This window comes from Symsagittifera roscoffensis, chromosome 9, assembly GCF_963678635.1.
Source record: "Symsagittifera roscoffensis chromosome 9, txSymRosc1.1, whole genome shotgun sequence".
NCBI lineage: Eukaryota > Metazoa > Xenacoelomorpha > Acoela > Convolutidae > Symsagittifera > Symsagittifera roscoffensis.
Window position 1 is genome coordinate 17,542,890 of NC_087070.1, and position 12,534 is coordinate 17,555,423.

At 48.4% G+C, this 12,534-nt stretch overlaps 2 protein-coding genes across 2 annotated transcripts in view; both read right to left on the minus strand.

Moving 5' to 3' along the window:
* The window catches only part of LOC134853853 (2-oxoglutarate and iron-dependent oxygenase domain-containing protein 2-like), a 606,153-nt gene that overhangs the window by 119,845 nt on the left and 473,774 nt on the right, over window positions 1-12,534 (minus strand). The window lies entirely within an intron of this gene.
* On the minus strand, window positions 7,802-8,236 carry LOC134854733 (uncharacterized). Its single transcript, XM_063871091.1, has one exon. The coding sequence runs from the start codon at window positions 8,234-8,236 to the stop codon at window positions 7,802-7,804; it is 435 nt and encodes a 144-aa protein (XP_063727161.1).

The window sequence follows — 12,534 nt, forward strand, 5'->3', positions numbered from 1 at the left end:
GTATTACGGCCAAATCATGCAGACTCGCGTCATCATCAAAATCCAATGCGACATCTGCCGTCATATCCCAGATTAAACCGGCGTTCGATTGTGGGCACCATGAAGGCTTCATGAGCTCCCACATGGTTACTAAGCTGGTCTTCAAGGGACCGTCCCAAGAACCAAATTCAAAGCTCACTTGCCCCTTCAGCTCGCGAACTGAGGGTTCAACCACTAGTTCCTCGAAAATGATTCCCAGTTTGGGTTGTTCCACCATTAACATGCCGGTTTCTTTGACTCTCTCGACCCAGGAACCAAGGATTATGACCTGTTCATAGTCAAAAGATGCTTCCCTGGCCTCCTCATCCAAAAAGGGGTTGTACGCTTTTCTTGGTATGCCGGATACCTATTGAAATGACTTCAGTTTACCCAAGGTTGCATAATCCTTGGGATCTCTGACCGCTTCGATGGATTCACGACTCATCTTCAGCTCCTTGTTGGAGTATCTCCTCACCTCCTCTAGCCTGCGGTAGCTCTCTACATCGTTAGACTCCTTAGTCGGTATCAGCAGCAGCATGTCCTGATATAACTCCAGGAGAGCCCTTAGAAAGGTTCGTTCACGATCAACTCTTTCTTGCTGAATAGTTTTTGTACATTCCTCTAACACAGGAGTGGGGATACGATCAACCACGAATCTAAGAAAACAAAGAGCATCTTTGCGCTTAGCCCAGGCTATCGCAGAGTCATCTTTACTAATCAACGCGCGCAGGGATTCCATCAGTTCCAGCTCCTGCTCCTTCGATTTCGAATCATTACTAGATTCACATTCTGATCTTTTGATTCCCATCAGGCATCAAGCCAATCGCATTTGCAAGTCTGTCCTCGTACATGGGTAGGCTAGGTATGCTGCCACTGTCGCAGGCGCATGCATGGTTTCAAGGAAGTATCTCTGGAGGGCCGCCCTCCAAGAGATTTTCAACAACTGCTCCAACCCGATTTCGTTCGCCTCCGAGGACATCACAGTGCCATACTCTTTTCGTTTCAGATTAGAGCTTTCTGTCAACTCCTGTAGGTATTCTTGCATGGCATTCTTTTCATTCCAGGCCATCAAGTGCCCTCTTGCTGAATTCCTTGCCTTGAGCATCTCCACATAGCCTCCGGCGGATCACCCATGTGGACTGAGCCGGGTATTGTGATCCGACTGTACTCGACCACGCCGAGTTGTCCCTCCAGCTTCATTCGTGCCAGGCAGGTTTGTTCGCGAGGGCTTGTAGTCATCAAGCCCACCAGATCCACACTGGCTGATGACTTCCATTTCAAGCTTCGTATCCACCAAGGCCCATTGAGATCAAGCCTGCTAGTAACATAGGTGGTATCAGGTTTTCTTTTTCTCTCCCACCCGATGCTGAGCAACCTCTTGTCAATTTTCACTCGGGCGATATGCTTTCGCTAAGGTCACTACTGCGTCCACTTTTGACTATATCACTTTTTGATTCACTTTTTTACTCCCTGCCCTACTTCTCAATCTCTTCAGCCCTTTCTTGTCTCGCCTTATTGGTAGTCTACCATAGTCTGATGATCATCGGCACTGTCTTCCGTTACTGACTCGGTCAGAACGTCAGAATCTATGGAGTTCATCAGTTACTCTAGAACCTCGCGCATAATGGGCTGATTCAACCCCACCCTCATTACAGACTGCGTCCCGTATCTTCGTATCACCTCCCAAGTCTTCTCCGTGAAGGCCACTCAGTTCCAGGTTAGTCCCGTCTTGCGCTCCAATTCTTTTTGGTATCTCTCGCATTCCTCCTCTGGCAATGTGCCTAGACCCATCCTTTCACTCATTTTCGCATTTTTTCTTCCGCGTCACGAGCGGCTCCGATGTGAGGGGCAATGGCGGGAGATGTGACTTCCAGCAACATCCTCCAAATCGGCGGATATCGGGGAAATTGGTCCAGCAGTGACCTAGACCCGGCAAGCCACACTTGCTAATTCTCCTTCACGTGTGCATATGATTCCGGCCAAGCTGGGACCCGCATCGCCTCTCCTGAATCCTTCACCACTGGTCAAATCCAAAGCTTAGGGTTAAATTGGACATGGAAAATGTCCTCTCCGCCCATTCTACATTTGAAATTGTTGTTGAAGTCCATCAACATCCATCCCCGCTCCGCTATTCTTCCGAACAACCTGTCGTCGCTGGCCAATCCTCTCAGTTCTTTCTGATCATACCAATTCAGCACGGAACAATCCACCACTGAGACTAAGTTGACGTACAGTACTGAGTTCCTGTACGCTTTCACCTGCACGTCAGGAAAAGCGTGTGACATCACTGGTCCATATACCACAGCGACGAACTCCCTTAGTCTAAGTACTAGAGCCAGCGGATCAACCCGCATCATCAGGGCGAGGTCAGTCAGCAAGGGCATGTCACAATGCTGTTTACACTCGCTACTTCCCGTTGCGACCTTGTCTTCTTCTGTGACGCTCCTGTTCTGTTGCAGGAGATACTGGTGCAGGAGCGTTCTCCAATCTTTCATCTTCTGATAGGAGGCGGTTTCCAACTGCGCGTTGAACTCTCAGCTCGTCCCCTGTAACTAATCAGGGTAACGCAGGAGCACAAATAGGTCACCCAATCAACCATACGTCATCGTAACTAGGGTGAGGAGTCCATCCAGCCTCAGGTCCGCTAATTCTTGAGTGAAGAGATTCGCGAAGTTTTCGTGACCAAACTTCACGTATAGTGCCAACACCAAGTCAATTGACAGTTTTCTGATGTCTTTAACGAAGCTTGCAATCAAATTCCTTGAGGGCCTCGGGTAGCACGTGGACAAGAAGAATGGCGTCCATCCCACTCCCATTTCACCTAGAATTGCGTCAGATCTTTCATTTTGTGCCCTTGTGGCCAAAACTTCCGCCTGGAACCTGTCCAACGACATCGTGTTTACGTCTAGCATCAATTGGAGCATCTTCCCTCCGGCCAGCTCCTGTTCATTCAACAAATTTTTCAGATACTCGTGTATTTCTTTTATGTTCGCTGGAGCATGTTCGAAAGCGTCTTCCCCCAATGTGCATACTCTTGGTGACAAATACAGCCACGAGTTAGTGTGCGGCTTTGTCCTCAGGGCCAGTGCGATGAGGTCCTCTTCTGATGCTGTCAGATTCCTTCTGACCATCCTTTCTTGTGCATCCCTCACATAATCCATCTGCCTGAACCAGAGGTCATCCGCCACCTGTTGCACCAATACGTGGTTGTCATCTACAAAAACTGTAAGGGTTCTGACAGCGCCGCATATCCCGGTGACAACACAAAGGCAATCATCTCCACGTTCCTGGTGAAGCGTTGCCGCACCGCTACTTGCACCTCAGCCATGGCCGAAAAGAGCGTCATAATTGATTCTCCCATGACCTCATTGCTGGGAACTGATCCGTCAGTGAGGCGAGCCAGCAGCCCTCGGCTCTGTAGGTGATCATTGAAGCCGGCAATTATCATCACTTGTGGGTCCATACTGGAGATTTTTGTACGCTTATTGCCATGCCCACTGCCTGTCCCCAATCCTGTGTGAGATCTGTTAGGAAAATCACATCGGTCCAGAAGAGAAATCGAGGCGTGTAGAGATCCGAACTAGCCACTATTAGATACTTGGTATTCTTGATGTCTAGGGGATCATATGCGGCAAAAAGACTATCGCCCATCAGTATCTCCAGTCCTCTATACCTCCTGTCATCTCCTTCCACCGAGGTAGCTCTGGGGTATTCTCTCGAATATTTGCCCGGCAATTGGCTCGGCGGCTTAGAGAACTGCCGATACATCTTCTGGTGTTTATTATTGGGCCTGTTCTCCGTGGTGAACTTGCTACTCCGTAGAGGTGATACCAACACTCTGGCCCTCCGGCGGAAATCCGTCAGGGATCGTCTTTTTAGGGGTCCCATGGTATTTTGCTGAGGTAACCCATCGAGATCCACAAACCTGAGTGCGGTAGCGAAGCTGAACTGCTCTTGCTCCGCCAATAGCCAGTCCACGCCCGATATCCAGTACAAGCCCGACACCGTGGGACCACTCCCGTCCATCATTCTTCTGCCGTCTACTCGACTCGTCAACGTATTGATATTCATGGTTGCTAGCATGTCAGCCTTGTATTGCCCTCACGCGCTAGGATCTGGACGGTTCCAGAGCAGCTCGCTGGTTGGCTCAACGCTCTCTGCTGGTGTAGCAGTTGCAGATGAATTTCCCGCTGGAGCAGGGGCTATCGTGGGCAAATTACTAACACTCATGGAGGCCTGAGAACTGGTCTCATTAGGTCTTCCTAACCGGCTCTCCAGTGATTGTCTTCGAGGAGGGGAAACCGTCCCCAGTCTTTCCCTTACGTCTGCACTAGGGACCGCGGGAGCAGTAACACTAGCTTCGGATGTCAGGGATCCCAGACGATTAGCGAGTGGCTCTGGCACAATGCTCCTCACTCTGCCTCTGTCAGTCAAGCTGGTCCGCGCCAGGGCGTCAGTCGTCCTGAGTTCTCACGGGCTCCCTAGAGATACACGGCTCCTGTGTCTTTGTCCTAGAAGATGCGTCCTTAGACCCATCTGAATTCTTCGTCGCCAGGACTTCTGGTGAGATCTGGCACAACTTTGCCATATACAACTCCTTAAGATGCTTTATCTCTTCCTCTTGGAAGGTCATTTGTAGTTCGTCGTACTTTTTTTCCATTCATCCCGTTCTCTGGCCATCGCCTTGTATTCCTCCAACTTGAGACGCAACTCTTGCCAATCGTTCTCCTTCTTATCCAGGGTCTCAATGGTCTCCGAAGTCTGGATTTCCATTTTGCTCTTCCTGGCTTTCTTCTTCGGTGGGGGAGCTGCTGTTGGAGAATTCGTCGAATGCGATGGGCCCGGCCCATCACGTGAATGCTTAGCTCCAATGAGAGGCATGGGCCGAACAGGCAGGGGCATCTATCCTAGACGGTGATCCCTCTGCTGACCTAGTACTGGTTCACGAGCTAAGTCGTGACCCGATATTTCCCCTCGTCGCCATCTCATTAGTCTGTTTCGGCCTCTCTGGGCGGTCCCGGACTCACCGTAGGCTAACATCAAGACTACTCCAATGGGGCGGTCCCACGGCCTTCTATTCCCATTGCATTAAGGAGTGCGACGGTGATCATCGCCAAATCCGGGTCTTATACTGCGAAATTGCCATCCACCAGGCGTTGGTATGTCTCGTCTAGAGTCGTTACTAGGTTCACTGAGATAAAATCCATCAAGTCGTTCGTGTCACTCAACTTTCTTCGTGTATGTCTTGTCTTACTCTTCTGATTGTCCAAAGTCAATAAACAAAGTGGGATCAATCAAGATCTAAAAAACAAGTCGCGACTTAGAACCAACATTCCAAGCTGATCTTTTTTTTGGGATAAAACGTCATTCACATCTTTTAAAAAACAATCCACTGAAACTCTCTTTTGTTCTCGATTGAAAAGCTAGCACCCAGGTGGATCGTCGACCTGCGATCTTGTCAAGATAGCACAACTGAGCGCTGTCACCTTTCGTACCTGGAGTGTTCCAGGCTTCCATGACAGGAACATCACATAAAACATAAACTATCAATAAATAACATAGAAATTTCACACATCAACAATATCGCATAACAACATAAACCCTCATAGTTAACCTAAATCCTAATCCTAGTGCCTAAAAAGCAAACCTAACAAAGACTACTTAGCACCTAATGTGTCTCTAGCATTTGCTCAGATAATATTTTTTATGTAAGTAGACCTCTATGTCCGTTTCTGAAAATAATACATGTACGAGGCCACACAGCTCTCTCGGATGCAGTCTTCGCCTATTAGGATGATAGACTGGTGAAGAGAGAAGTCACTCCTCTCTCGACCAGGAAATCCTTGAATCGAGTTAAGGCCAGCGCCAAGTTTTATGAATTTACATGTTGCTTGTCAGTGGCCTTACTTACAAGAAAACAGAAATAAATCCCTCGTATCTGTGATGCGACAGGGGGCAGCGCTATCATCTCTCCCACACCAGGCCTCTGTTTCCACAAAAACTCGATATTCTTATACTCTCTCTTGAAGTCGGCCGCTAGTGCTGTCTTAAAGCTTACATCCGCTGTTATTGCTATAGCGCACGTACGTTCCGTGAGTATAAAATCGATGTCTGTGATGACGACCTTGTTTGAATAGTGGTTTGGTAGATCAAAATAAGATTCAAAAACTCGTCCGAATGGTGGTTTTTTTAGCATTTTAACCCTCCGTTTCCAGCTCTCTGGTTTTCCTCGCCGATTTTAATTTTTTAATCATCAAATCTTCGGTGTGGGTGAGTTCTACCCCCACTCCCCGGACAAAAATATCCATCGAAGTCCCCGTCAATTGCCCAAAATCGAAAAAATCGAAATTGGAAACTGGAACACGTAAACGACCATCTGGAGCGACCCAGTTGCACTTCGTATTGTCGTGACTGATGTATTTGATGCTGTTTTGGTCGACCCCTTGAATGGTCAAGATGGTCTCTTTCGGGTCTGCTAGCAGATCATGGAGCCATTCGAGTACTCGCAGATTTGTCAATTCTTGCTCATGCATCTACTCGGTCTCCGGTTCGAACTCCACTTCCAGTTCAGAGCAATCGTCGATCCAATCCTGTTCTGTGTCGTTGACTAGGTCGATCTCTTGTGGCACCACCACTTCGTCCAGTCCCACTAGCGATTCCATCATGTCGCTCAAAACTATCCTGTCTATGACAAAATCCTCGCCATACGGATTGTACTTCTTCTTGCTTTTCCCCTCTTTTGCTCTGGCGTGTTTCCATGGTGAAGGGAAAGTCACGCTGTACTCCTTTATCAACTTCACTTTGTTCTGGGCAGACCCAGTCCTCTTCGGCGTATGGAAGACTTTCGTCGTCCACCCCCACTCGCTCGGTTAATTCCGGGTCCAGTGGCAGATCGCAATTCTCTACCACCTCATTCCCGTTATTTTTGTCGCGCGTGCCTCTTTCATTCACCTCATGCATGTCAGCTGGGATACACCAGCCCTCTGATGAGGCATTGTGTGGCTTCATGTTTTCGTAATGAGCTGCTCTTCCAGTGCTCAATCGATAAAAACGACCTCCTTGGTGCACTTCTGTTATCTGAAATGGACCACGCCATTTTTTAAATAGTTTCTTGGTTCCTTTTGGTGGAACCACTTCCTGGAACACCCAAACGTAGTCGCCAACTGAGTAGGCTTTTGCATCAGCTGTACTTTTATCAAACCTCCTTTTTTGTCTTATTTGCGCCTGTTGCGTATTCCTCCTGCATAAGTCATTGAGGTCCTGCTGTCTTCTAATAACATCCCGCACGTACGTCTGCGGTGCTGTCCTCTTCCCCTCATATTCAGGGTAGAAAAACGTCAACGGGAGCGCTTTTTCATGACCCGTTAACATCATGTGCGGACTTATTCCCGTGGTGGAATGTTCTGTTCTGTTATAAGCGCCCATCACTTGCGGCAAGTGTCTATCCCAGTCCTCCATGTATCGTGAGCAATAAACTCTCAACATGGACACAAACGTGCGATTTTTCCTTTCAACTATGACATTCATTTGTGGATGATAAGTGATCGAGTGGGCCTGTGCCACCTGCGACCTCTTCATTAACTCCTACATTAACTCCTTCGAACACCCACGAATGCTTTGCCATTGTCTGACTGGAATGTGATGGGGCAGCCGTGTCTCGCTATCCAAACAATTATCAAGTGATCGCACGTTTCTTCCGCTGATGCTGTCGTGCAGGGTGCTGCCTCTGCGCACTTCGTGAAATGATCAATCATTAACAGCACTTGATTGTAGCCCGCGGCTGTCACGCACGTCTTCCGATGATCAATTCGACCACCTCGTTGAATCTTGATGACTCTAATGGCTGCAGGGGAAACCTCAATTTCCTGGGGTCCTTCGCTTGTTGACACGATAAGTATGCAGAGATCCACTTATCACAGGCCTTCTTCAAACCAGGCCATTTGAACCGATTCTGTATTCTATTGTACACCTTGTTCACGCCTTGATGGCCCATCTGATCATGTGAACGAAAGAGCAATTCGGTCTGGTATAACTGTGGTAACACTATTGAATTGTGATTGTAAAGGACCTTGTCATCTTTCTTGCGTTTACAGGCCACGATCCCGTCTTTGTTCAAGTACAAAAAATCATTTCTCTTCAGATAAAATTGCTTCAATATCTTGTAGCTGTTTTCCTCTAGATGTCCTTTGTCAGGTGCTCCGTTCTCGATCCATCTCATTAGATTGCTCGTCGAACTATCATTTTGTTGAGCCCTTAAGAGATCCGACAGCCGGTACCTGGCTTTCAGATAGGTCTTTACCACGTTTAATTGTCCGCTTATTATCTCCGGGCATGGGCATCATCCATCAACTTGACGCACCATATCTTCTCCAAGGGTGTTGCTTCCTGCACTGATGATTCCAGGTTGGTACGGACTGAGTCCTGGAGTCATCAATCGAGCCGATGGATTCCACATCATCATATTGCAACTTGTCTAAGATGTTTCTCGACTCCTCGAGCAACATTCTGTCCCTTGGTTGCTTTGAGTTCGACTCCCCGGACAATGTGTCGTCCCCAGTACTCTTCTTTCGCCTCTGTGATTTGAATTTCTCTCGTCACGCTGGATTTTGACTTGAACCTGACTTCTTCAGTGGTTTGGACATTGGTTGCTTACCTATGTTCCATGTACGAAGACCTCAACAAGACATCCTTCGGCATCGAGTTCACTAGCTGGTTCACTATCGACCGGCAGTCCCGTACAACATCCCGTATCGACCGGCAGTCCCGTACAAGATGGTTACCGGCCTTTTCTCCGTTCTTTCAGTGATGGTCAAACATGCGGCAAACAGACTATCGCCCATCAGTATCTCCAGTCCTCTATACCTCCTGTCATCTCCTTCCACCGAGGTGGCTCTGGGGTATTCTCTCCAATATTCGCCCGGCAATTGGCTCGGCGGCTTAGAGAACTGCCGATACATCTTCTGGTGTTTATTATTGGGCCTGTTCTCCGTGGTGAACTTGCTACTCCGTAGAGGTGATACCAACACTCTGGCCCTCCGGCGGAAATCCGTCAGGGATGGTCTTTTTAGGGGTCCCATGGTATTTTGCTGAGGCAACCCATCGAGATCCACAAACCTGAGTGCGGTAGCGAAGCTGAACTGCTCTTGCTCCGCCAATAGCCAGTCCACGCCCGATATCCAGTACAAGCCCGACACCGTGGGACCACTCCCGTCCATCATTCTTCTGCCGTCTACTCGACTCGTCAACGTATTGATATTCATGGTTGCTAGCATGTCAGCCTTGTATTGCCCTCACGCGCTAGGATCTGGACGGTTCCAGAGCAGCACGCTGGTTGGCTCAACGCTCTCTGCTGGTGTAGCAGTTGCAGATGAATTTCCCGCTGGAGCAGGGGCTATCGTGGGCAAATTACTAACACTCATGGAGGCCTGAGAACTGGTCTCATTAGGTCTTCCCAACCGGCTCTCCAGTGATTGTCTTCGAGGAGGGGAAACCGTCCCCAGTCTTTCCCTTACGTCTGCACTAGGGACCGCGGGAGCAGTAACACTAGCTTCGGATGTCAGGGATCCCAGACGATTAGCGAGTGGCTCTGGCACAATGCTCCTCACTCTGCCTCTGTCAGTCAAGCTGGTCCGCGCCAGGGCGTCAGTCGTCCTGAGTTCTCACGGGCTCCCTAGAGATACACGGCTCCTGTGTCTTTGTCCTAGAAGATGCGTCCTTAGACCAATCTGAATTCTTCGTCGCCAGGACTTCTGGTGAGATCTGGCACAACTTTGCCATATACAACTCCTTCAGATGCTTTATCTCTTCCTCTTGGAAGGTCATTTGTAGTTCGTCGTACTTTTTTTCCATTCATCCCGTTCTCTGGCCATCGCCTTGTATTCCTCCAACTTGAGACGCAACTCTTGCCAATCGTTCTCCTTCTTATCCAGGGTCTCAATGGTCTCCGAAGTCTGGATTTCCTATTTGCTCTTCCTGGCTTTCTTCTTCGGTGGGGGAGCTGCTGTTGGAGAATTCGTCGAATGCGTTGGGCCCGCTTATTATCTCCGGGCATGGGCATCATCCATCAACTTGACGCACCATATCTTCCCCAAGGGTGTTGCTTCCTGCACTGATGATTCCAGGTTGGTACGGACTGAGTCCTGGAGTCATCACTCGAGCCGATGGATTCCACATCATCATATTGCAACTTGTCTAAGATGTTTCTCGACTCCTCGAGCAACATTCTGTCCCTTGGTTGCTTTGAGTTCGACTCCCCGGACAATTTGTCGCCCCCAGTACTCTTCTTTCGCCTCTGTGATTTGAACTTCTCTCGTCACGCTGGATTTTGACTTGAACCTGACTTCTTCAGTGGTTTGGACATTGGTTGCTTACCTATGTTCCATGTACGAAGACCTCAACAAGACATCCTTCGGCATCGCGTTCACTAGCTGGTTCACTATCGACCGGCAGTCCCGTACAACATCCCGTATCGACCGGCAGTCCCGTACAAGATGGTTACCGGCCTTTTCGCGTTCTTTGAGTGATGGTCAACCACTGCATGGTCTCCATCCACTCATGATCATGCCGTTCAACCTCTCTGTCTTGCAGGTCTCGGAGTTTCAACATGACATCCGGTGCCATGTTCACCGTCCTGTTCAGTAGGGCTATGCTATCCACTGGAAGTTCAGGATGTCCTGGTATAGGGTGCCCTGACTTGTCAAGCCACCTGGTGAGTGTCAGTTTGTCGTACGTCTCCTTGTCCAGGAATGAAAATTCATCTTTGATCTCTGCTTGATTGGCCTGCTTCTCCTCTAGTCCCTCATAAAATTCTGTCTTCTTGCTGAGGCTATCGGCATTCTGGTGCTTGTCATGGCTTCGCTGCTCTATGATCATGTGGTATCCGTCCAGGCGTACGATCCAACGACCAATATCGCTTTAGTCCATTGATTAGGTTTTCAGCCAGGCAAGAGCACGATTGTCCACACGCAACTTGAAGAAAGCACTCTCTAAGTAGGCTCTGTATTTTTCCACGACCATCTCTGCTTTTGGTGCGCCATACTTCATCTCGGTGTCATTTTTCAGTGTCGCTCAGGACCTTACTTCCATAGGCTATTGGTCGGAGAACGGTTCTCCCGTTCCACTCTTGTTCTTGGTGAAGTATGCCCGATATCGAAACCACTGATGCGTCCAAGTTAACACGAACATCCGCGCTTAATATTCTCAAAGGAGACCTGAGCCTTGTCAGTCCAGCTGAATTTCTTGCCTTTATTTCGCGTCAGTTTCAGCATGGGGTATATTTTGTCAGCATACCCCTTGATAAACTCTCGGTAGTAGTTAGCGAATCCGAGGACGCTCATCAATTGCGTGTCGGTCTTCGGTGCTTTCCATGTCAACACCGCTTCAACCGCTTCGGGATCTGGTCTGACCCCGTGTTTATCTACAAGGCGGCCCAGATACCTAATTGAGTCTCTCAAGATTTCGCACATTGAAGGTTTACACTTCAGACCCACTTGTTTTATGCAACTAAAGACCTCGTCCAGTCTCCTTATATGGTCCTCCAGCGTTAGTGTCGCGATGAACACGTCATCAAACTAACACACTATGAGGTTGCCATACTTTTTAGTTACATTCGTGAGTGCCTGAGCCATCAACCGTTGGAACGTAGCCGTCGCATTGCATTTTCCAAACGGCATTCTTTTCCACTGGTATAGCCCCAGTTCGCACGCCAAGCCTATCTTCTCTCAATCTTGTTCTCGGAGGGGCACCTGTAAGAACATAGAGCTCAAATCCAGCGTCGTGAAGATATTTGCATCTCCTAACTTGGAGAGGCTCTCGTCGATGCGGGGAATCGGCTATGCGTCCTTTATTGTTACTGCATTCAGCTAGCGGAAATCACAACAAAACCTTAGTTGCTCCCTTTCGTTTTTGCCATGACCACGCCACAAGCACACGGGGACTTCGACGGTTCAATCATGTCAAACTCCATTAACATTTCAATTTTTTTCTGCATGCTTCTGACTTATGGAGGGTCATTCTCCTTGCCCCTTCCCTATGAGGTACCGAGCCCTCTTCTATTTCGATCTCATGTTCTACAAAATTGCAGCAACCTATATTGGCCTTATGCCTCGAAAAACGTCGGCGTTCCCATTTAACACCGCTCTGAGTGAGTCCAGTTCCCTTTCCGATGTTTTGCCTTTTAGATACTCTATCTCAGGTAGGACTGGCTTGTTTGCTGATAATTCTGTTTCTGTCGGTCCCTCAAGAAATTTTTTAACAACTAGACAGCCCATCGTCTGTCTCTAACTTCATCGAAAACAATTTTTCAGAAAATTTCAATTCACTTATCCTCTTTAATACGCATTCTTGGTTGGCATGCAAGGGACACTTAGTTACGTCAAATATCTTAACGAATATCACTTTTTACATCAAATATCTTAAGTTCTCCACAATCGGATAGTCTGTGTTCAGAGGCAATGCGTAGCCAAGCTTCCTTCCTCGTTGTATCGTCACCGTGGTTGCCTCTGTGTTCAACAACAC

Bases quoted from the DNA above. Each gene is read 5' to 3' on its own strand.
- LOC134854733 (XM_063871091.1), bottom strand. From the start codon at position 8,236: ATGAGATGGATCGAGAACGGAGCACCTGACAAAGGACATCTAGAGGAA.